This window comes from Delphinus delphis, chromosome 6 (assembly GCF_949987515.2).
Source record: "Delphinus delphis chromosome 6, mDelDel1.2, whole genome shotgun sequence".
NCBI classification, from domain to species: domain Eukaryota; kingdom Metazoa; phylum Chordata; class Mammalia; order Artiodactyla; family Delphinidae; genus Delphinus; species Delphinus delphis.
Window position 1 is genome coordinate 104488950 of NC_082688.1, and position 26158 is coordinate 104515107.

The following is a 26158-nucleotide window of genomic DNA, read 5'->3' on the forward strand; positions in this document are numbered from 1 at the left end:
GAACAAAAAATTTTACAATTTGTATGGAAACACAAAAGACCTCGAATAGCCAAAGCAATCTTGAGAAAGAGAAACAGAGCTGGAGGAATCAGGCTACCTGACTTCAGGCTGTACTATAAAGCTACAGTAATCAAGACAGTATGGTACTGGCACAAAAACAGAAATATAGATCAGTGGAACAGGATAGAAAGCCCAGAGATAAACCCATGCACATATGGTCACCTTATCTTTGATAAAGGAGGCAAGAATATACAATGGAGAAAAGACAGCCTGTTCAGTAAGTGTTGCTGGGAAAACTGGACAGCTACATGTAAAAGAATGAAATTAGAACACTTCCTAACACCATATACAAAAATAAACTCAAAATGGATTAAAGACCTAAATGTAAGGCCAGACACTGTGAAACTCTTAGAGGAAAACATAGAGAACACTTTGACATAAATCACAGCAAGATCCTTTTTGACCCACCTCCTAGAGAAATGGGAGTAAAAGCAAAAATAAACACATGGGACCTAATGAAACTTAAATGCTTTTGCACAGCAAAGGTAACCATAAACAAGAGGAAAAGACAACCCTCAGAATGGAAGAAAGTATTTGCAAATGAAGCAACTGACAAAGGATTCATCTCCAAAATATACAAGCAGCTCATGCAGTTCAATATTAAAAAAACAAGCAACCCAATCCAAAAATGGGCAGAAGACCTAAGTAGACATTTCTCCAAAGAAGATATACAGACTGCCAACAAACACATGAAAGGATGCTCAACATCACTAATCATTAGAGAAATGCAAATCAAAACTACAATGAGGTGTCATCTCACACTGGTTAGAATGGCCATCATCAAAAAAATCTACAAGCAATAAATGCTGGAGAGGGTGTGGAGAAAAGGGAACCCTCTTACACTGTTGGTGGGAATGTAAATTGATACAGCCACTGTGGAGAACAGTATGGAGGTTCCTTAAAAAACTAGAAATAGAGACTTCCCTGGTGGTCCAGTGGTTGAGACTCTGTGCTCCCAATGCAGGGGGCCCGGGTTCGATCCCTGGTCAGGGAACTAGATCCCACATACTGCAACTAAGAGTTGGCATGCCACAACTATAAGGATTCTGCATGCCGCAACAAAGATCCCACGTGCCGCAACTAAGACCGGGCGCAGCCAAATAAATAAATATTAAAAAAAAAAAAAAACTAGAAATAGAGGGCTTCCCTGGTGGCGCAGTGGTTGAGAGTCCACCTGCCGATGCAGGGGACGCGGGTTCGTGCCCGGGTCCGGGAGGACCCATGTGCCGCGGAGCGGCTGGGACCGTGAGCCATGGCCGCTGAGCCTGCGCGTCCGGAGCCTGTGCTCCACAACGGGAGAGGCCACAACAGTGAGAGGCCCGCATACCACAAAAAAAATAAAAAACTAGAAATAGAACTACCATATGACCTAGTAGTCCCACTACTGGGCGTATACCCTAAGAAAACCATAATTCAAAACGAGTCATGTACCCCAATGTTCATTGTAGCTCTATTTACAATAGCCAGGACATGGAAGCAACCTAAGTGTCCGTCGACAGATGAATGGATAAAGACGATGTGGCACATATATACAATGGAATATTATTCAGCCATAGAAAAACAAGTGACTATTATTTAATAACTATTGTTCTAATTACTGTTTAATAACTATTAAATAATTTGTTGATGGGATCATTTATTTCAAATTCTAGTTGACGGAAGACAATTATGCTTTCTTTTGATACCTCATATCTCCATTTTTAGTGAGAAGAATACTAAGGTTTCATATATAGTTCAATGATTTAAGAAGTGAAAGTCTTAGAATAGTTTTTATTTTCAGAAATTTCAGGAACACCTGGCTAAGTTACTGTGTACTATTCTCTTTTATTTACTGAACATTAATTGAAGGCCCATTAGGGGCCATGCATTGCCTTGGACACTGGGAACAACGTGGTGAACAAGACGGATGTTGTCCTTGCCCTCGTGGTGCTTACATTCTACTGGTTCAACAAATACCAAACAGCAAGTGCTGTGATGGATATAGACGGCTATGATGGAGAATACCTGGGCTGATTCTGCACACAAAGTGGTGACGTTTAAGCTGAGATCTGAAGTATAAGGAGGGAGTCAGGCCAAGCACAGAAAAAAGAAGAGGCACTGAAATGAGGAAGAACTTGAGGTGTTCCAGGAACAGAGAGGAGGCCAGGGTATCTAGATTCCAGTGAAAAGGGGGGCATATGTCATGAAGGGAGATTGAAAAGTTAGGTGTGGGCCTGATTATACATGCTTTTGAGGACTTAAAAACTTTCGAATCAGCAGTAGGAAGTAGATGAATGGTTTCAAGCAGGAGACTGATGTGTTCGGGTTTGTAAGAAGCTCATTCTGGTTATTGTGTGGCTGCAACATGAGAATGTTGGTGCAAGAGTGGACGTGGGAAACTGGGTGGAAGAGTGTTGTATCCACCCCAGCTCAGATGAGGGTGGTGGCAGTAATGACAGAAAAGAATAGATGGAATAGGTGTATTTTTGTGTGGAAACTGACAGATTTTGGATCAGGTCCGCGGTAAGAAAGAGGAACGAATCAAGGATGACACCCAGGTTTTGGTTGTAGGAAATGATCGAGAGTTGTGTCACATACTGAGATGGAAAAGACAGAAGGAAGAACAGGTTTGTGGGAGAAAATCAAGAGTTTTACTTTGGCTGCATTAAGTTTGAAATGCCTAGAATACATTCAGGTGGGGATGTCCATAGGCTATATAAGAGATGTCTGGGCTGGCGATATAAAATTGGGGATTATCAGCTCATAGATGGTATTTATAGCCATGCAAATGGATAAGGTCACCTTATGGGAGAGTTTCAGATTTCCAAGATATGCTACATGAAAACGCAATTTTTAGGGCCATTCTTGCAGTGTGAGCCCATCATTTTTGTATACGTGCCTGTGAGTATAAATGCATAGAAGAGGTGGTAGAATGGTGATCAGCATAGGCAATAGTTAGCACTGAGGAGAGAGGGACATGAGACGTGGGGGTAAAGGAGGACATATACAGCGTACAGTGTGCTGAGCATTGTGGTAAGTATTCACTTATCCAATTCTTATAAGAAGTCTTTAAGTATTTAACTTATCCCTGTTCTACAAGTGAGGAAACGTTCATTACCCTGTAATTAAGACAGTTTTGGACAAGCACACTTGTGAATGAATTTTGAATGATCCATCTGTTGGTCAGATATTGACAGCTAACGACCTAGGTAGGGCTTCCTCTTGGAATTGGGGACAGGGCCGTCTTTTTGTGCTCTCCCTACTTCTCCTAGCCCCTTCTTCTGCTCTCCTTTGGGTTGGTAAAAATGAAAAGAGTAGAGACTTTTTCATAAGTTTAAATAAATCTCAAGGGTAGTTTGAGGGGCCTGGGTAGAGAGTTCAGCAGCTGGGAAAGCATGTGTGAGCAGCTACTTTGTGTGATTGCCAGTAGAGGATGTGACAGGTTAATTCTATGTCCATGAATCTGGACTTTGAGCAACAGCTGGCCCAGGTGATCTCTCCATCCTGCAGGGCCTTTCGTAGCAGGATGAGATGGGACCGTATTTTACTGCTCGTTCAGAACCTTGATCATTCATGAATATGAGTCATGCTGAGTAAAACGCTGAAGTCTTTCAATCTTTAGAGGAGTAATGATGTAAATCCATTGCATTCTTCCTAATAATACTGAAAATCAGATGATAGCTTAGAATAAAATGCAATTGGAGGAAGAAAAACAACCTTAATTAGTTCAAAGCCCCATGATATTAGGATGGCAGCAGTACCTCAGAGGATTACTGACTAAAATCCATTGAACTCTGAGAATTCCCTCACAGGATAATCTATTCAGACCGTCATATTTTTCTATGCATGCTTATGTATTATATATTTTTTCGTTAGTGCAGCTGTTCTCATGTTGCAGACCTTGCACATTATGTGGATTTGAGCCATAAATATCTTGGACTTGTCCCGCCCTTCCCCACCCCCATGAAAGTTTGCTGCAGAGCTTTTTAGTCTACAGTTTGGGTCCCCCGGGTCATGTGAGCTAGGCCAACTGAAGATCTGCATAATGAATTTTTAGGATGCAGTTAGTCTGACATCTCATCAGCTGAAACTTTAAAATATTTGCTATATTCTTTGTGTGAAGTTTTATCTTTATTTTTGCAGAAGTGGTGCAGTGTCTAGTGGTGTTTGTAAATTGCCTCTTTTTTTCCAGGTGAAAATAGAGTTTTATTATTATTATAACTTGCGATTACGGTATGTGTGTAGAAAAAGCCGTTTGGAGAAGCAAGCCTCTTTCTCTAATGGGCCAGGCAGAGCCGGCGTTGTTTTGTTTCTTGAATTTACCTCAAGGGGGCAACAAACACTTTACTTTCGGATAAAAATTTTTATGGGATTTGAGCCTTCATTGCAACAAATATCATGAATGGCTCTCGGGAAGTAGTAAAAGTACAATCTGGGAGTCATGAAACCATCCATAAATGCTACACTGAATCCTGCCAACCCACATTCGACGTGTTTTGCTTTTTACTCCTGGTCTCTATACTTTTATGAGATTATCTGGAAAAAGCCAATTTCTGGTATCTTGTTTGCTTTGTTGAGGTAAATTTTTACTGCCAATTCCCTATAATAGAGTTGGTATTTGTTTTTCAGGGAAGCTTTGTATAATTTGAAGAAATAGTTGTCTGGTTTGTATTATAGAGACATAGAAAACTATTTTCAAATGTTGACATCTTTGCAAAATGTAGAGCAGCCCAGAGATACTGTGTTTTGAACATAACGTTTTCTTCAAAATTTTTGGATGAGATATTTACTTTGCCGTTCTCTAAGTTCTCTTGCGCAGAGGGTATTCATGAAAATTGTTTGGGTTACCCAGCGTGACCCACCTCTCTCAGAGGTAAGGTGATGAATTTCATGTTTATTTTACTAGTAGTTGATACTAGTACAACTACACAGATGTAATACTGACTTTGACAAGCTTAGCATAGGTGGGATGTTTTTTGTTGTTGTTTTTAATAAATTTATTTATTTTATTTATTTATTTTTGGCGGCGTTGGGTCTTCGTTGCTGCGCGCAGGCTTTCTCTAGTTGCAGCGAGTGGGAGCTGCTCTTCGTTGCGGTGTGCGGGCTTCTCATTGCGGTGGCTTTTCTCTTTGCAGAGCAAGGGCTCTAGACGTGCGGGCTTCAGTAGGTGTGGCATGTGGACTCAGTAGTTGTGGCTTGTGGGCTCTAGAGCGCAGCCTCAGTAGTTGTGACACACGGGCTTAGTTGCTCTGCGGCAGGTGGATCTTCCCGGACCAGGGCTTGAACCTGTGTCCCCTGCATTGGCAGGTGGATTCTCAACCACTGCGCCATCAGGGAAGTCCCTAGGTGGGTTTTTTTTTAAATATTAATTTTAAATTAAGTTAAAAGTTACATATTGTGACAGATGAGTCAATCGTGTTTAAGGTTAAAAGTCTTTGTTCGAATTAGTGTCAAGTTCTATCAGCTCAAGTGTGTCTCTGCTTTGCTATTGTGTGTGCCATCTGGTTAAAGTTTTGTTTTTTTCTTAAAAGATTAAGAGTTAGGGTAAGGAAAAGCCCTAACAAGGTGAACTTGGTTGTTATTTATGGCAGGTTAGTAACAAGCAGTATGTTATATCCTTGCAGATGGAAACATTGGAAAGCTGAGTGAACAGAGAGGTCAAGGACAAAGCAGGTATGATTTCTGTGAAGGCTCATTAAATCAAGCAAAGTGATAATCACTCATTACTATCAGCTAGACTGAGACTGCAGTAATCTCCAGAGATCATCAATTACTGGTGACTATCATCCTCTAAAAATCATAGCTCTGGAGGTGAAAAGGACCAGCAGTGGGATCTGAGTCACCCGTTCACCAGAATGCAAATGTTGCCAAATATCTCAAAACAACCTTTTAAAATGGTTTTATTCCTTTTTAATCAGCCTTGCCCAGAAGCAGTTTTGCATTCAATTTTTAATGCTCCTTGGCTGTTTTCACAAGATGCAATTTAAAAGGGTAGTTACCCACCAAGAAGTAGGTGAGTCATACCTTCTCCCTGTGGAATTTTTAATTCAGTTCTGTTCCTTCCTCTTTTTTTCCCCCTCCATCAATGACTTTAAATCCTCCAACTATGTCCTTCTGTGTCTTGGAGAAACTAGAGTGCTAGGTAATGCTGGGTCCCAGGCCCAGAAACTAATTTCATAGACTTGCAGAGGAATGAAGAAAGCAAAGCAACCTAAGAAGGCCTGAAAGTGGCCATCTCCTGCCTTGCTGCCCTGGCCTTATTTCTGGCAGGCCTCAGAACCTCTTGCATGTCTGGACTTTGGCTCTAATACCCTCCCCATCCCCGCCCCTCACTTCATATTGTTGATCACTTTTACTTTCTTCCTTGGTAATCAGATTTTCGTAGATGGTGACCAGGATCCTCAACATTGGCAGTCCAACCTAGGATACAATCTTAGTCATCATAAAAAGAGGTGATATTAGTTGTTTTTCTTCCAACATTTTATTTGAAACGAACAAAAATTGAAAGAATTTTCCAGTGAACATCCCATACCTGTCACCGAGGTTCTACTGTGTTTGCTTTATCACATACTTATCCAACTAGCCATTCCTCTATCAACCCATCAATCCTTCTTTTTATTTTTTTAAGACAGTTCAAAGCAGGCTGCAGACTTCAGTACCCTTCTCCCCGAATACGTGCATTTGCACATCGTTAGCTACTTCACTGTTTGTAATATTTTCTTTTCAAGTAAATTTACATACTGTGAAATGCACAGGTCTTATGGGTACTCTTTGATGAGTTCTAACAAATGCATATACCTGTGCAACAAAATCATACTAAGATATAGAACATTACCATCATCCCAGAAAGTTTCCTCCTGTCTACTCCCAGTAAATCCTCACCTGCACCTCCCAGAAGCAGCAGTCTTCTCTTTTTTTCCTTTCATAGATTAGTTTTGCCTGTTCTAAAACGTCATGTGAATGGAACCATATAGCACATACTCTTTAGTGTAAGGCGTCTTTCACCGGGCGTTATATTTAGAGATTCATCCACGTTGGGTATTTCAGTAGCTGTTACCTTTTTAGTGCTGGGTAGGATTCTGTTATATGCATAGAGCACAGTTTGTTTATCCATTCTATTGATGGATAGCTGGGCTGTTTCCAGTTTGTAGTTATTATGATAAAACTTCAGTGAACATACTTATATAAGTCTTTTTGTGAATATATGTATTTATTTCTCTTGGGTAATAACTAGAAGTGGAATTGCTACATCATATGTTTAGTTTTGAAATTGCCAGACATTTTCCCAAAGTGGTTGTACCATTTTTACTCCTACGAGTAATGTATGAGTGTTCATTTGTTCCACGTCCTCACCAGCATAAGGTGTTGTCAGTCTTTGTAAGTTTAGCTATTCTAGTGGGTGTGTTGTGGGTTTAGTTGTGGTTTTAATTTGCATTTTTCTGATGACTAATGATGTTGAGCACTTTATTACGTGCTTATGCTTTCTATATATATTTCCTTTGTGAAGTGTGTGTTAAAATCTTTTGCACATTTTTTATTGGGCTATTATATATCCTGGATTCTAGTCCTTTGTTAGATCTATATTTTACAAATACGAAAACCCAGTCTGTGGCTTGAGTGTTCATTATGTTAATGTATTTGAGCAGAGTATTTTGTCTTGGTAAAGTCTAATTTGCAGTTTTTTCTTTCATAATTACTGCTTTTTGTATTATCTCTAACAAACCTTTGCCTACTCACAAGGCAAAAAGATATTTTCCTGTGTTCTCTTCTAGTTGTTGTTTTAGCCTTTGTATTTACCTTTCATACGTAGGCTTATGATCCATCTTGATTTAATATTTTATATATAGTGTGAGGTAGGAGTCAAGGTTTCTTTTTTTCCATATACATACCTAATTGTTTCAACATTACTTGTTTTAAAACTTCCCTTTCCTATATAGATTGTATTGGCACCTTTGTCAAAAATCAATTGGCTAGGGCTTCCCTGTTGGTGCAGTGGTTAAGAATCCACCTGCCAATGCAGAGACGTGGGGTCGAGTCCTGGTCCCAGAAGATCCCACATGCCGTGGAGCAACTAAGCCCATGCACCACAACTACTGAGCCTGCGCTCTAGAGCTCACAAGCCACAACTACTGAAGCCCGTGCGCCTAGAGCCCATGCTCCGCAATGAGAGAAGCCACCGCAATGAGAGGCCAGCACACCACAACGAAGAGTAGTCCCCACTCGCTGCAACTAGAGAAAACCCACGCGCAGCAACAAAGACCCCGTGCAGCCAAAAATAAATAAAATAATTTTTTAAAAAATCAATTGGCTATATAAATTTGGGACTGTACTCTCTTCTGTTCCGTTGATGTGTTTTTGTCTTTATGCCAGTACCACAGTCCTGATTACTGTAGTTTTATACCTTTAAGTAGCATAAGTCTTCTAACTCTGTCACTGTTTTTCAAGATTGCTCTGGATATTTTAGGTGCTTTGCCTTTCTATATAAAGTTTATGCTTATCAATTTCTATTAAAAAGTGTGATAGCCATATTAACAAACTGAAGGATAAAAACCGTATGATCATCGCAATAGATGCAGAAAAAGCTTTCAACAAAATTCAACACCCATTTATGATAAACACTCTCCAGAGAGTGGGCATAGAGGGAACCTACCTCAACATAATAAAGGCCATATATGACAAACCCACAGCCAACATAATTCTCAATGGTGAAAAACTGAAACCATTTCCTCTAAGATCAGGAACGAGACAAGGTTGCCCACTATCACCTCTGTTGTTCAACATAGTTTTGCAAGTTTTAGCCACAGCAATCAGAGAAGAAAAAGAAATAAAAGGAATCCAAATCGGAAAAGAAGACTTAAAACTGTCACTGTTTACAGATGACAAGATACTATACATAGAGAATCCTAAAGATGCTACCAGAAAACTACTAGAGCTAATCAGTGAATTTGGTAAAGTAGCAGGATACAAAATTAATGCGCAGAAATCTCTTGCATTCCTATACACTAAAGGTGAAAAATCTGTAGGAGAAATTAAAGAAACAGTCCCATTTACCGTTGAAACAAAAAGAATAAAATACCTAGGAATAAATCTTCCTAAGGAGACAAAACGCCTGTTTGCAGAAAACTATAAGACACTGATGAAAGAAATTAAAGGTAATACAGACAGATGGAGAGAGATACCATGTTCCTGGATTGGAAGAATCAACATTGTGAAAATGACTGTACTACCCAAAGCAATCTACAGATTCAGTGTAATCCCTGTCAAGCTACCAATGGCATTTTTCACAGAACTAGAACAAAAAATTTTACAATTTCTATGGAAACAGAAAAGACCCTGAACAGCAGAAGTAATCTTGAGAAAGAAAAACAGAGCTGGAGCAATCAGGCTCCCTGACTTCAGACTATACTACAAGGCTACAGTAATCAAGACAGTATGGGTGGGAGGGAGATGCAAGAGGGAGGGGATATGGGGATATATGTATACATATAGCTGAGTCACTTTGTTATACTCAGAAACTAACACAACATTGTAAAGCAATTATACTCCAATAAAGATGTTAAAAAAAGAAAAAGGACAGTATGGTACTGGCACAAAAACGGAAATATAGATCCATGGAACAGAATAGAAAGCCCAGAGATAAACCCACGCACGTATGATCACTGTATCTTTGACAAAGGAGGCAAGAATATAAAATGGAGAAAAGACAGCCTGTTCAATAAGTGATGCAGGGAAAACTGGAGAGCTACATGTAAAAGAATGAAATTAGAATACTTCCTAACACCATACACAGAAATAAACTCAAAACGGATTAAAGGGCTTCCCTCGTGGCGCAGTGGTTGAGAGTCCACCTGCCGATGCAGGGGACGTGGGTTCGTGCCCCGGTCCGGGAAAATCCCATGTGCCGCAGAGCGGCTAGACCTGTGAGCCATGGCCGCTAAGTCTGCGCATCTGGAGCCTGTGCTCCACAACAGGAGAGGCCACAACAGTGAGAGGCCCGCGTACCGCAAAAAAAAAAAAAAAAAAAAAAAGATTAAAGACCTTAATGTAAGGCCAGACACTATAAAACTCTTAGAGGAAAACATAGGCAGAACACTCTATGACATAAATCACAGCAAGATCCTTTTTGATCCACCTCCTAGAGAAATGGAAATGAGAACAAAAATAAACAATGGGACCTAATGAAACTTGAAGCTTTTGCACAGCAAAGGAAACCATAAACAAGACAATAAGACAACCCTCCGAATGGGAGAAAATATTTGCAAACGAAGCAACTGACAAAGGATTTATCTACAAAATATCCAAGCAGCTCATGCAGCTCAATATCCAGAAAACAAGCAGCCCAATCCAAAAATGAGCAGAAGACCTAAATAGACATTTCTCCAAAAAAGATATACAGATTGCCAACAAACACATGAAAGGGTGCTCAGTTGTCACTAATCATTAGAGAAATGCAAATCAAAACCACAATGAGGTATCACCTCACTCTGGTCAGAATGGCCATTATCAAAAAGTCTACGAACAATAAATGCTGGAGAGGGTGTGAAGAAAAGGGAACCCTTTTGCACTGTTGGTGGGAATGTAAATTGTTACAGCTGCTATGGAGAACAGTATGGAGGTTCCTTAAAAAACTAAAAATAGAACTACCATATGACCTAGCAGTCCCACTACTGGGCATACACCCTGAGAAAACCATAATTCAGAAAGAGACATGTACCACAGTGTTCATTGCAGCACTGTTTACAATAGCCAGGACATGGAAGCAACCTAAGTGTCCATCGACAGATGAATGGATAAAGATGTGGCACGTATATACAATGGAATATTACTCAGCCAAAAAAGAAGTGAAGTTGAGTTATTTGTAGTGAGGTGGATGGACCTAGAGTGTGTCATACAGAGTGGAGTAAGTCAGAAAGAGAAAACCAAATGTTGTATGCTAACGTATATATGGAATCTAAAAAAGAAAAAAAAAGGGTTCAGATGAACCTAGGGGTAGGACAGGAGTAAAGACGCAGACATAGAGAGTGAACTGGAGGACACGGGGAGGGGGAAGGGTAAGCTGGGATGAAGTGAAAGAGTAGCATTGACAGATATACACTACCAAATGTAAAATAGATAGCTAGTAGGAAGCAGTGCATAGCACAGGGAGATCAGCTCGGTGCTTTGTGACCACCTAGCAGGGTGGAATGTGGGGGGTGGGAGGGAGGCACAAGAGGAGGGGATATGGGGATGTAAGTATACATATAACTAATTCACTTTGTTATACAGCAGAAACTAACACAGCATTGTAAAGCAATTATACTCTAATAAAGATGTTAAAAAAAATAAGTAAAAAATAAAAAGTGTGATAGGATTGGGAATGTGTTTAAACTATAGAAGAATTTTGAGAAAATTACCATTTATTGTTTTCCGGTTTTTGAACATAGTCTATCTCCTGGTTTCCTTAAGTGTTTTTTAATTTCTCTTAGCAGTCTTCAGTTTGGATATTTTGTAAGCTTTTTGTTAAATTTATTCCAAAGTATTTTGTTGATGCTATATTAAATGAAATTTTTAAAAATTGTATTTTCAAATTGTTTGCAGCTAGTATCTAGATACATGGTTGATTTTTGTATATTAACCTTATATCATATGACCTTACTATAAATTCACTACTTAGTTCTAAAAGTGGTTTTTGTAAATTTGCTGGGATTTTCTTCAAAAACAATCATATAATCTGCAAATACAGTGAGTTTTAATTTTTCCATTTGGATTTGCATGCTTTTCTTTTTCTTGCCATATTGCAACGGCTAGGACATTCTGTACAGTGTTAAATAGAAGTGGTGAGAGTGAGTCTCTCTGTCTTATTCCCAGTAATACAGGGAAAACATTTAATATTGCAGTGTTAAGTATAGTGTTACTTGTGAGTTTTTTTGTAGATACCTTTATCAGATGGAAGGATTTTGCTAAGAGTTTTTATCATTAACTCATTTGTCTAATGATTTCTCTGTATTTAAATGATCATATGATTTTCCTCCTTTATTCTGATAATATATAGCACTTTGATTGATCTTTTAATGTTAAACTAACCTTGCATTCCTAAGATAAACCCTATTTGGTCAAAATGTATTTTTCTTTTTATATATCACTGGATTCACCTTTCTAATACTTTGTAAAGGATTTTTTTCATGAGGGATGGTGGTTTGTGATTTCCTTTTATGTAACTTCTTCGTCAGGTTTTGGTTTTAGTGTTATGCCGGCCCTATAAAACAACTTATGAAGTGTTTCCTCCTCTATTTTCTGAAAGAGTTCATGTAAGATGAATATTATTTTTTCTGTGTTTGCTAGTACTCAACAGTAAAACTATCCAAGACTGGAGTTTCTTTATGGGAGGGTCTTAGATGATTAATTCAGTTCCTTTAATAGATAAAGGGATATTCAAATTTTCTGTTTCTTCTGTGTCCATTTTGGTAAATTATACTTTTCAAGGAATTTGTTTTATCCAGATTGTCAGACTTTTTGGTATTAAGTTGTTCATAATGTTCCCTTATTTTGTCTTTAATGTCTGTAGGAGGTTAGTGATCATCCCTCCTTCACTCCTGATATTGATTACCTGTGTTCTCTCTTTTTTTTCTTTATTAGTCTAGTTAAGGCTTATCAAATTTTGTTCTTTGTAAAGAATTAACTTTTGGTTTTGTTTATGTCCTCTACTTAATATATTTCTGCTTTTATTTTTATTACCATCTTCTACTTGCTTTGGATTTCCTTTGCTCTTTCTATGCTTAAGTAAGGTATAGAAACTTATCACTATAGACCTTTCTTCTTTTCTAATAAGTATTTAAAGCTTTAAAGTTTTCCCCTAAGCACTGCTTTGGCTGAATCCCACATATTTTAGTATGTTGTATTTTAATTATTGTTCAGTTCAAAATGTTTCCTAAAATTGTTTGTATTTTGACCCATGGATTATATACAAATGGATGGTTTAATTTCTAAATTTCCAAAAACTTGGAGTTTTTCTTGATTTCTTAATGTCATTGATTTCTAATTTAATTCCATATTGGTCAGAGAGGGTCTATTCTATACAATTTCAGTTTCTTGAAGTTTTTTTATTGAGGCTTATTTTGTGGCTCAGCATATATGGTCTGTCTTGGTGAACAAACTATGTATATTTGATAGAATGTGTATTCTGCAGTTGTTGGATGTAATGTTCTATAAATATCAATTCAGTCAAAGTGGTAGGTAGTGTTGTTCAGATGGTCCTTGTCTTGGGGTTGGTTTGTTTTGTTTTCTGTGTAGTTCTATCAGTTGCTAAGAGAGATTAAAATATCCAACTATGATGGAAGAATTATCTATTTCTCCCTTTAGTTATATTAGTTTTTACTTCATTTATTTTGAAGATCTGCTCTGAGGGGTATGCACATTTATGATTGATATGTTTTCCTGGTATTTGAACTTTTTATCAATATGAAGTTACCTTTTTATCATTATGAAATGTCCTTTCTTTCTGGTCTTGAAGTTTCCTTTTATTGATGTTAAATTAGACATTACAGCTTTTACATCCTTAACTGTTTTCCCTATGTAGTATCTTTTTCCATCCATTTACTTTCCACCCATATGTTTCTCTGCATTGAAACTGTGTTTCTTTTAACAGTCTAGTTGGCAGTTTTATGGAAGTCTACAGTAGTTGGGTCTTGTTTTTTTATCCATTTTGACAATGTCTGCCTTTTAATTGGAATGTTTAATCTGTTAACATTAGATACCATTAATATTTGCATCTACCAATTTAGTCACTCCCTCACTTTGGTTTTCAGTAGCCAAGAGTAATGGTTTTACTGAATACCATTATTGTCTAATTCTGTGCAATGCATTTTTTCTATATCCTTTAATAGGGAATGTCTTCTTAAGAGAGAGGGTCTGTCATACCTAACACAATTCCTTGAGGAGAGAAGGTATAGTAAGTCCCCTACATACGAACCTTCAAGTTGCGAACTTTCAAAGATGTGAACATGCGTTTGCGTGTCCAGTCATGTAAGTTAGTTCATGTGTCTGGCATTATCTGTAAAAGTTGGTTACCTAGGCTAATTTTGTTGGACTTACGAACAAATTGGACTTACGTATGTGCTCTTGGAATGGAACTCGTTTGTATGTAGGGGACTTACTGTACTTAAAAAACATTGTTAAATGAGTGCAGTGGGAAGAACTGTGCATTAAGAATTAGGTTCCAGACTTATTTCTGTTGTTATTTTACATTATTAATGAGGAGGCAGGACTATATTATTTCTAAAGTTACTTCTTTCTGTGACATTGTATGCTTTGAAGATTTCTACTGGAATGGGAATTTTTATCTAAAAGATGTGCTCGGAGGCTTTCCCTGGTGGCGCAGTGGTTGAGGGTCGGCCTGCTGATGCAGGGGACACGGGTTCGTGCCCTAGTCTGGGAGGATCCCACATGCCGCGGAGCGGCTGGGCCCGTGAGCCATGGCCGCTGGGCCTGTGAGTCCGGAGCCTGTGCTCCGCGACGGGAGAGGCCACGGCAGTGAGAGGCCCGCGTACTGCAAAAAAAATAAATAATAATAATAAAAGATGTGCTCGAAGGTTATTTTTCATCTAGCAGTCACTTTCTGACAATGACAACTTTTCTATAATGCATTTATGTGTATAGCCCTTAAATTTGAATGTGAATACAATATTAAAAGAATGTGTAATAACCATGATTGTTTTTTTCTATTAATAGCACATTGCTGTTGGCTCTTCACCTGTCTGATTAGGAGTATAAAATGGTAGCATTCTTGTCGGCTACTGAAAGAATCAAAACCCAAACTGTTATGGGTTGTTTTTCATATATCTTAAACCTTGTCAACTAGCATGATAAGGGACCAAAGGTCCCTGATTACTCTCTAAGCTATGTTACCAGATGAGTTTTTCATAGGTTGTACTCATTTAAAAATTGAACCTCTGTTCCTGTCTGTTTCCTCAGTTTGTGTTGGGCAGAACCTTATGTTATAGACCCTCTTGACATAACTGCCAATATCCAGGAAGCAAACTTGACCACCATCTCAAAAGGGAAAAGATAGTTATTTTTAAATTCTCAAACATTCAACTCAGTCATTCTTAAGTTTGGAATATCACTAGCACAGCATTATACAGAACATAAAATTTGGGCTTAGACCTCTAGTGAGATTTCACACAGGAAATCTAAAGTAAGACACATCCAACTTAATTAATGACAGAGGTTTTAGAGAGGACTTCAGGAGATTAATAGTAATCAGAAGTGTTCTTTGATGCCACAGGCTTCTTGGAGCGAATCAGAAACCGTTTACAGGAGATAATAAAGAGACCTTCACATCGTCTTTCTTCCGTGTCCCCCTGGTTGGGACCTTAGTGTGAAGGGACAGTAAGTAATAACAATAGATGTCACTTTTATAGGTCACTTTCTTCCTTCCAGAAATAGAAACATGCTTTCCAAGAAATCATTTCTATCCAGTTATATATCTGCTACTTCTGGCTCTTTGTTCTTAAGTGGTTCTTGGTTTTAGCTGTGGGTCTTATCCCTACAGCTAGACTGTTGAGCATCTCTGGGACAAGAACTACTGTATCTTTACTTTCTGTAGATTACCTGGCCTAGTTAGTGTTCAGCAACTTTTAGGGTTAACTATTTGCAAGAGGAAAGGTAACCAGTAGAATTAGCTAGAGGCTGCTATGGGAGTAGAGAGAGACCTCCTATGTCTTCGGTTTTGCCTCATTCATTTACTCGTTCTTCATATTTGTCATTTTTATATTGAAGGAGAGTTTTTAGTGCTGAAGCCCTTACCTCTAAATGTAGACGAGCCTACTGCCTTCCAGAAGCTTCCTGTCTAGGTGGATAGACAGACATAGCCACAAATAACAAGACAAACTCCATTCGGAGTAGGGGCAAGGTACGTTAGGGATGAGAGCGCAGAATTACTTAGAGGCGCTGGGAAGATGTCATGGCAGGAGAAATGTATTTGAGCTTTGTTTTGAAGTCTGGGTCGCGTTTGGTTTTTATTTGCTTTTATGTTCCCAGGTTATTGTCCCATCTCCCACCCGCTCCTAGCCCCAACCCCCCAGTTAAAAAATAAATGCTGTCGGCATAAGTTATTGGCTTAAATTATGCTTCACAGAGAACATCAGCATCTTTTATAGTTGATGCCACTCCTATGGCATACAGAAAAGTGTAGGATTCAGCATAGCCCCACAGTGGTGGCATTTAGGCTTATTTAAAATGACCCTATAATGCCACAAAAAGAGAAGTGGAATTGGAATCAGAAGACCTGGGTCCAAGTCCTGACTTTGTCTCTTAGAAGCTCATGATCAGGGTTGGAAAATTTGGTACATTTCCTAAACGCCTAAGAATTTAACAAGTCTGCCTCTCCCCGCTCCCCAATGGTATGGTAATTGAACTCGGTAGTAAATGAGAGCCACACTGTCGGATGGCTGTCTGAACAGTGTGGTGGGTTATAGCAGGCCATAAAATGCCAGCGCAGACATTTTGCTTAGATTAGTTGACAGCCTTTGTGAACATATTTGCAATATTTTAAAAAACCAATCATACTGATATCTTTACATCTCCCTTTAATGAAGAGGCAAGAATTAGTGATATGTAGAACTAAATATAGCATTAACAAAAATCCTTTTAAAAATGACCTTATACTGTATAAGATGATCTTATATTCTGTTCTTTAGAAAATACTCCATTGTTTTTGCTCAAATTTGATAGGTATTTCTGCTTAATTGCTTTTCAGATGAAAATACAATTCTGAAAGAAAGATAGTGGTAAATAGAAAATACTGGCTTTTAAAAACGAGTTATTTTTTGTTCCTCCATTTCTGCTCCTGCAAAAGGTAATGACATTTTCCCCAAGAGGAAAGACACTTTTGAAATGGAGTTAAATTATTGTTTGCGAATAAGGTTTGCCTCTGTCCTGTACTGCATTCTAACTACTTATGAAGAGACCTTATCATCCTCGCAGCAGCTTTCTCTATCAGTCTTGCTTGGGCCTTTGATGATCTGTGCAATAGAGATTAGCTAGTGGATTTCTCTTTCCTCTAGATGAATTCCCATCTGTGCAGTTGCCTGTCCTCTAGTTTTAGTATTGCTAGGTACTGTTGTGCTGCCAACTTTGCTGATAACTTAATGGCATCCTTTTAGGAAATACTGTGGGTTGTTTTTTTGTTTTGTTTTGTTTGTTTGTGTTTACTTATTTATTTATTGGCTGCGCCTTGCGGCACATAGGATCTTTGTTCCCTGACCAGGGATTGAACCCGTGCCCCCAGCATTGGGAACATGGAGTCTTAACCACTGGACCACCAAGGAAGTACCAGGAAATACTGTGGGTTTTATAAAAATATCAGTTAATAGAGAGATTTTATGATACAATTTTGGAATGCCTGATTGTAAAATGTTCTCACTTACTTTGTTAAATATACTCAAAACTTAGAGTTTTCCGCTTTTTGGTTTTTTCAGCTGTCATGCAATATGCTTTCTTCATAATACATTAGTGTTTTCTTTTTTTTTAATTTTTTAAAATATTTATTTATTTTATTTGGCTGTGTCGGGTCTTGGCTGTAGCACGCAAGATCCTCGTTGCAGCACGCAGGATCTTTTTTGTTGTGGCGCACAGGCTTCCCTCTAGTTGTGGGGGCACAGGCTCCAGAGCGTGCAGGCTCAGTAGTTGTGGCTCGCAGGCTCTAGAGCGCAGGCTCAGTAGTTGTGGTGCACGGGCTTAGTTGCCCCGCGGCATGTGGGATCTTAGTTCCCCCAACCAAGGATCAAACCCACGTCCCCTGAACTGGAAGGCAGATTCCTAACCACTGGACCACCAGGGAAGTCCCTTAATATTTTAAACCATGGTTTTCTCCAGACACAATAATTGGTATTCAAAGAAGGTGAGTTACATGTATTCTGCATGCCTTGGGACCCACCTGTTTGAGAGGCATGAGACTTTCTGATCTGATTGTTTCAGAGAAGCTAGCTGTCAGAGGCAAGATTTGATAAGATCTGTGCCCTTTTTCGTCTTATGATTCATCGTTTAGTAACTATAGACTAGTTGTTTACCTTTGTTTCTTGCTGCCTGTAGTAATCCTATATAAAACCTTAGGAATAGGGTAATAGTGTAAACACTTTGAACGTCTAGAGTGAAAGACTTCAGAATCAGTCCTTCAGTTCAGTGATTCGTAACCTTCTTAATAATTATTATTAAATTAGATAAGTCAGTTTTATTGACAATTATGAATTGTCAATAATAAATGAACTTAAAGGAGAACAGTAGTTACAAAACTATGGAAATTTTATGATTTTTATTTTTCAAGAAAGAAAGCTATGAACTTCTTTGGAAACACGAAATTAAGTGGCAAAAAAAGGCTTCCCTCACCCTGCCCGAAGAATTGAGAAAGTTGTAGAAGGGTACACTGAGAAGAATTATTTCGTTCTAGGAGAAGTTGAAGAGAGGACAGATCTGATGTCCCATGCTGAATTGTCCAAGCCATGTGATAGAGTGAAACACAGGGTAGGATTTTTGAAGTCAGACAGACCTACGTTCAAATCCTGACTTGGATTTTATGAGCTCTGTACCCTTGGACAAAGTATTTAATCACTTTAGGAACTTCAGTTTCTTTATCTGTAAAATGGGGATAATAAGACATACTTCATAGAGCTAACGGGAGCATTCAGTGCGTGTGGAGTATATAGTGCAGTGCTTGGCCGCAGTGGCCTCTAGGTAATGGTTCCTATTCCATCGCATCAGCAGACCACTTAGCAAGTCATTTTCTTCTTCTAGATTCTAGCTTGAATCTAAAGTGGTACTCATGGGCTTCCCGGGTGGCGCAGTGGTTGAGAATCCGCCTGCCAATGCGGGGGACATGGGTTCGAGCCCTGGGCTGGGAAGATCCCACATGCCGCGGAGCAGCTAAGCCCGTGCGCCACAACTACTGAGCTTGTGCTCTAGAGCCCGTGAGCCACAGCTACTGAGGCCCATGCGCCAGGAGCTCGTGCTCCACAACAGGAGAAGCCACTGCAGTGAGAAGCCCACACACTGCAACGAAGAGCAGCCCCCGCACGCCGCAACTAGAGAAACCCTGCACGCAGCAACGAAGACCCCAACGCAGCCAAAATAAATAAATAAATAAATTTAAAATGGTCCTCACTACTCTGATATCTGGTTTTAGTGAAGGAGAAAAATGATTCCTAATTTTGTAAGTTGTTGCTAAGATTAATAGGCTTGACAAAAAGACTTGTGGGTATAGAAGACATTTCATCTGAATTATTCCTATGATCATTATGCATACCCTCCCTTCCCCCCTCTTTTGTTTTCTTTTATTTAACATAACTCTAAAATATGGAGTGGGAAATATATAATGCAGATGGTTTTCACTTCCATGAAAAATCGTTGCTAGGAATTGAAAATTAGGGTTCTCACAGTTGAAATCCCTGCTGTCAAGGAGATTATGGCTGCAGCACACTGAGGAGAATAACAATGATAATGGTGATGATAACATTACTTTGTGCTGGCTCAGTCACGTCAGTCCCATGAGGTATAGCTACTATTATCCTCATTTTGCAGATAATGAAACCGAAGCACAGGGAGGTTAATAACTTTCCTGTTTGCATAGTTAGGGAATAGCAGAGCCAGGATTTGAACTCAGATAGTCTGGCTCCAGAGCCCATGCTCTTTTTTTTTTTTTTAACTTTTTAAAAATTTATTTATTTTATTTATTTCTGGCTGAATTGGGTCTTCGTTGCTGCGCGTGGGCTTTTTCTAGTTGCTGTGAGCGGGGGCTACTCTTCATTGCGGTGTGCGGGCTTCTTATTGCAGTGGCTTCTCTTGTTGCAGAGCACGGGCTCTAGGCACACGGGCTTCAGTAGTTGTGGCACGCAGGCTCAGTAGTTGTGACTCGCGGGCTCTAGAGCGCAGGCTCAGTAGTTGAGGCGCACGGGCTTAGTTGCTCCGCGGCATGTGGGATCTTCCCGGACCAGGGTTCAAACCCGTGTCCCCTGCATTGGCAGGCAGATTCTTAACCACTGCACCACCAGGGAAGTCCGAGCCCATGCTCTTAACCACTGGGTTAGAGCCGGGAGGACAAAAGGAAGACATCCTTTAAATGAGAGCAGATGTCCTAAAGCTTTGGCAAGTTGTTTACTTTTCGATTTTACTCTACAGGTATTCTGAGAGAAGCCTCACAAAGTGCATCGGAATTACTATTGAGACCAGACCAGATTATTGCATGAAGCGGCATTTAAGTGATATGTTGACTTATGGCTGCACAAGGCTGGAGATTGGGGTGCAGAGTGTCTATGAGGATGTGGCCAGAGATACCAACCGGTAAGACGGTGCAGATGATCTTGCACAAGCCTTCCTTTTCCCCCACTGATTGGATCTGTGTTACTACCCATCTGACAGGGAGAGGTCTAGGAATTCCTCCTGTTCATTCTTCTGTCTGTGCTCTTAATTCCATCTCCTCCTTCCTTGATTTTCGGTCTTTGTTTACTGGCTTTTTTCCAGTAGTCTATAAACATGCTGATCTCTCTTCCAGTTCTTGCGATAAATAGCCTTTCCCATATGGAAAGCAGAGGGCAGGGCTCAAGGTTAGTAGTTTAAAGCATGAGAGAAGGCCAAGGAGAATAGGAACAAAGAAAAGGGTTTGAACAAGAAGGAAACTAGTGTGAGATTGAAGAGATTAGTTTTGGTGAAGCAAATGCCAGTTGGTAGGGTAGTGAAAGAAAGGCTGGTGAGGTGATGGGTATAAACTTTGAGAAATTTGGGAGTCTAAGGAAGGAAAGAAATAAGGGTTGATAGAGCCATATGAAGTTCTCTTCCCTCCAGAAATAAAGGCAGGCTTCAGGGAGTAACTGTGTGTTGAGTTGGACCTTAAAGGCTGCTTCACTTTAATAGGATTTGGGTAGACATGGCAGAGGGTTGTGCTCAGAGAAGGAAGTAAAGGGAAACTAGGGAAACACACGGGTCAGCATCTTAGCAACAACCAGGAAGAGTGCCAGGCTAAGGAGGGCGGATGCTTCCCGTTAGGTAATAGAGGTCTATTAAATATTTTGCACAGGAAGAGTCAGATGGATATCAAGCTTGAGAAAGATCAGCCTGCATAGGATGCGTTCTTGTCGGGGAAGGCTTGAACCGGGAACGCTGGTAGGGCTGCTGCAGTAACGAAGGCTACACCAGAGAGGTACCTTGGGGGTGGAAGGAGTCTCTGGAAGGTCAGGGAAGCTTTTCGAAGAAAGTGACATCGAAGCTGAGACTTACAGGAAGAGTCTGAGTTAGTCAGGTGGGGAAGAGGCAGATTTTTTCAGGCAGAAAGAAGAGTACGAGCAAGCTCCTGAGGATAGGAGCACATGGCACATTTCGGGAAATTGGAGTGGTTTCATTTGGTGGGAGTGTGGAGCGTGAGGTAGGAGCGTGGTAAGAGGTGAGGCTGAAAGGGTCAGCAGGATGGCCAGACCATGGGGCGCCTTAGAAGTCAGCCCAGCAAGTTTGGGCTTTAATCCAAGGCCCGGCTGCAAGCTAACTTGTGATCAAGGCATATCTGCATTTTATTTTATTTATTTTAAAAGATTCATTTTTTATTTTATTTACTTATTTTTGGCTGCGTCAGGTCTCAGTTGCGGCACACAGGCTCCTTGTTGTGGTGCACGGGCTTCTCTCTATTTGTGGCGTGCGGGTTTTCTCTTCTCTAGTTGTGCACGGGCTCTGTAGTTTGAGGCATGTGGGCTCTAGTTGAGGCGCACGGGCCCAGCTGACCTGCGACATGTGGAATCTCAGTTCCCTGACCAGGGATTGCACCCGCGTCCCCTGCATTGGAAGGCGGATTCTTTACCACTGGACCAGCAGGGAAGTCCTGGGGATCACAGTATGAGGGTGGACTAAGGAGACCAAGCTAGAAGCAAGGTCAGTTCAGAGGCTGCTGCGGTAATTTAAGCAGGAAATGATGTCCTGAAAAGCAGTGTTCGGTGACTGAGTGGGAATGAGGGTAAGAGAGAATGGGAAATAGTGAGGCTTGGAGGGAAGATGAGTTTCATTTTGAATAAACTAAGTTTTAGATACTTGTGGGACAACTGGTTGAAGGTTTGCTTTAGAGCGGGCTGTCCAGCAGAACATTCTGCAGTGACTGAAATGTTCTGTACCCGCACTGTGCACTGTGATAGCACAACCGAGGAACTGAATTTTTCATCTGAATTAATTTAAAGATAAACTTGAATAACCACGTGTGCCTCGTGACTCTAATATTGTACAGTGCAGCATTAGAGTATTGGATATTTGGGCGTGGTGTCAGAAGAGAGGCCTGGCCCAGTCATATAGATTGAGAAGTCATTAGCAAAAAGAGATTAGAGGGGCTTCCCTGGTGGCGCAGTGGTTGAGAGTCTGCCTGCCGATGCAGGGGACACAGGTTCGTGCCCCGGTCTGGGAGGATCCCACATGCCACGGAGTGGCTGGACCCGTGAGCCGTGGCCGCTGAGCCTGCGCGTCCGGATCCGCAACGGGAGAGGCCACAACAGTGAGAGGCCTGCATACCGTAAAAAAAAAAAAAAAAGATTAGAGATGGAAGCCATGGGAATGGATGGGAACCTTCAGAGAGTGGGAAGGAGTCCATGGTTTGTAGGATTCTTTGGTGGTGAATGGGAATGGCTAGGTGGTGAAAGGATTGACACAGGGCTTCAGTCTTTAGTAGCCCCAAACTATTATTCGGGCTTGCTTCTTACTTGAATGTGGCGCTAGAATGTTAAGATGATTTATACAGCTGGCCCCAAATGATTCTGCCTTGTCACTAAATCATTCTCTCTTCTTACTTTTTTTTTTAGGGCCCTCCAACCCACCAGAGTGAAATCTACTTTGTGTACAGATGCATCTCTCCCTCCCTCCCTCCCTCCCTCCCTCCCTCCCTCCCTTCCTCCCTTCCTCCCTTCCTCCCTTCCTCCCTCTCTCTCTCTCTCTCTCTCCCTCTCCCTCTCCCTCTCCTCTCTTTCCCCCCTCCCTCCCTTTCTTTCTCCAAATGAAATTATTTGTTAAAAGATTTTTAAAGGCAAGAGCATAACAAGATGCTGCTCCTGCATGGTTTTGAGCTCATTATTCTTGTTTTTAACCTAGATATTTACATTAGCAAGCTTATTTTGGCCGATGATGCTAAATCAAATAATTTTAGTGTATATTAACTCCTGTGACCTCAGTCACTTACTGTCAGAACTTTGAGTAAGTGCATAAGGGAATTTCTGAGAAATATCTCAGAAGTAAAATTATTTTTTTCCAGGCCTTCTCAGAGGTGGAGATGTAAAAATGACTTTCTAAGATTTCTTTTTCCCCAGCCATATTCTTCATTATAGAGCTACTGTTACCTGTCTCAGAGATTGTTTTCCCTCTATTCCTTGTACTCACCTTGTTGCCCATTTATTTGTGTAACAGGTAGTGAATTTTCTTCTTCAGGGGCCACACTGTGAAGGCGGTATGTGAGTCCTTTCACCTGGCCAAAGATTCTGGTTTCAAAGTTGTGGCTCATATGATGCCCGATCTGCCAAATGTGGGACTAGAGAGAGACATTGAACAGTTTACAGTAAGTGTTACCTTAAACCAAGCTACTTGAGAATGCCTCTGCATGCTGCTTCTACCCTCTCTGCTCTTTGATTATTTACTGTTGATTTTTTTCCCATTATTAAAGCAAGACATTCTCATTATGACACAGTGGAGAAAGAGGAGTCACTCACAGCCCCGACACCAAATAAAACTCTAACATGTCAGTATACTCCCAGGACTTTTTTATACTTAGGATTATTTAGGGGATGAGGTGGGTGATACATAGATACACAGAGATATACTTATGTATATGATAGGTAATTATTTTAATAGCTTTTTCACTTAACATTATAGCAAGCATTTATTCCTGTTATAGCCTGGTCTCTGTTAAAAGGTTAACATATTTAAATATCCACTTAATTTCCATTGAACAAATATGCCATACTTTGCTTAACCACTTCCAGTTTTTTTAATTGAAGATATTATCAGTTTTTGATATTATAAATAGACTGCACATCAACAAATTTTACACCTGTAATTTTTTGTAGTATTTAGGGTTATTTCTTTAGGACAAATTCCCTGGAGTAGAATTATCAGGTAAAGGTATAACTACTTTAAGAATCTCACCATATTACTTAGTTGTTTTTCCCAGGGTTGTAACAACTTACACTCATTTCAGCAGGGTTATCTTTCTCCCAAAATAATTCTCTCCTGTGTATGTATTTTCTACATACATATATATATGTATACACACACACACACACACACACACACACACACACACACAATATTTTATCTTCGTTAATTTGATGGATAAAAGTGCCGTTTCAACTTGTATTTTGTAATTATAAGTAATGTATTTTTCAGGTTTGTATTTAATAAGTATAATTCTTTCATCTTTTTGGAATTGTGTGTTTTTGTCCTCTGACCAGTTACTCTATTGGATATGAATATCTTTAATATTAATTATATGGACTTTCTAGGTAATAACATTATGGATTGTTTTTTATATTTGTTAAAAATATTTCCCCCAACCTATCCTTGACCTTTTGTTTCTGTTGTCAAATCTATCTTACTTACTTACTTTCTTAGTGATGATTTCTTGAGATACTTCTAAGCTTAGAACTGCCTTTCTCATACAGCATTTCATTAAACAGTGGAAGAAAATATTCTGTTTTCCTCTAGGCTTTCTGTTCTTTGAACTTTAATACCTAACTCTGGGGTTCATTTGTTTCTTTGTTTGTTTGTTTGTTTTTACTCTATCACATGTTAGCTTGATTCATGTTAGCTTTGTCTTGGGAAATGAGATTGTTCAAAACGCTTTTTTCCTTCAGATTCTCAAATAGGGAAAGTGGCTTAAGGATATCCTTTTAGAGAAGAGAATGAAAATGCTTATCAAGTTATTTCATCCACAAAATTGCTTTTATTTTGCTCTGTTTATTAGAACAATAGAATTCGTCATGCCTTATTTGTGAAGTTAATAATTATTTCCTTTTAAAGAGTTTATTTCTAAGCCAATGAATTACAAATAAAAGCCTATTTTATAAGACAGCATTAATTCACAGATGTTATTAATTCCCCCATATTGACTATGTAATAGATTTTGAGTCCAATATCTTCCCCTCAGTAGTACTAGCCAGGCACCCAGACTTCAAGCCTAAAAGGCACCTGAAACACACTTTTCTTTAGCACAGCTCCTAGGTGGGCCAGTGGTATAACCAGAATTCATAACTTTAAGTGCCCTTGGAAAAAATATGTCAAGTAATAGCAAATAGCTGAGTCTTAAAATTCATTTTCTTAGTGTCTTCAAAATAAAGAATAGTTCAGAAATAATATTGCAAAGACAGTCCTTCATGTAAACGGATTTATCTGCTTGTTTATAATCTTTTCAAAGAAACCTACAGGGAATGTGAGCAGACCATATGCCTTTTCTAACTGCATCCCAGCAAATGAGTAACAAAATAGAGCTAAAATGAGAAATCTGATTTCTCTCTAGAGAAAAATTCTCTGAAAAATTAATCTATAGATGGTCTTAAATATTTTTACAAATCAATTAAAAAAAAAAAGACATGGGCTTCCCTGGTGGCGCAGTGGTTGAGAGTCTGCCTGCTGATGCAGGGGACACGGGTTCGTGCCCCAGTACGGGAAGATCCCACATGCTGCGGAGCGACTAGGCCTGTGAGCCATGGCCGCTGAGCCTGCACGTCCGGAGCCTGTGCCCTGCAATGGGAGAGGCCACAACAGTGAGAGGCCCGCGTACCGCAAAAAAAAAAAAAAAAAAAAAGACAGACCACCTAATAGGAGAATGGGGAAAAAAAAAAAAACTTGAACAAACACTTCACAGATAGGATATTCAAATATTCAGTAAAACTATTTAAAAGTTCTCAAAGTCATTTATCTTCAAAGAAATGAAATTTAAAACTACAATGCATGGCTATTGTATACTCATCAGAATAGCTAAGAATAGCTAAAATGAAAAAAGACAATATCAAGTGTTGGTAAGAGTATGGAGCAACTGGAACTTTCATTTACTGCCAGTGGGAATATAGTACATCCTATTAGAAAACTGTTTGACAATATCTGCTAAAAGTGAACGTAGGCATACTCCATGACCCAG

General features: G+C 39.6%; 1 protein-coding gene across 2 annotated transcripts in view; it reads left to right on the top strand.

The window, feature by feature from the left end:
- ELP3 (elongator acetyltransferase complex subunit 3) overlaps positions 1-26158 on the top strand; it is a 112762-nt gene that overhangs the window by 25257 nt on the left and 61347 nt on the right. For both annotated transcript variants that reach the window (XM_060015230.1, XM_069540799.1), the window contains 2 exons: positions 20188-20349; positions 23455-23581. In XM_060015230.1, the coding sequence (XP_059871213.1) occupies positions 20188-20349; positions 23455-23581 (289 nt within the window). The remainder of the gene's footprint in view (positions 1-20187; positions 20350-23454; positions 23582-26158) is intronic.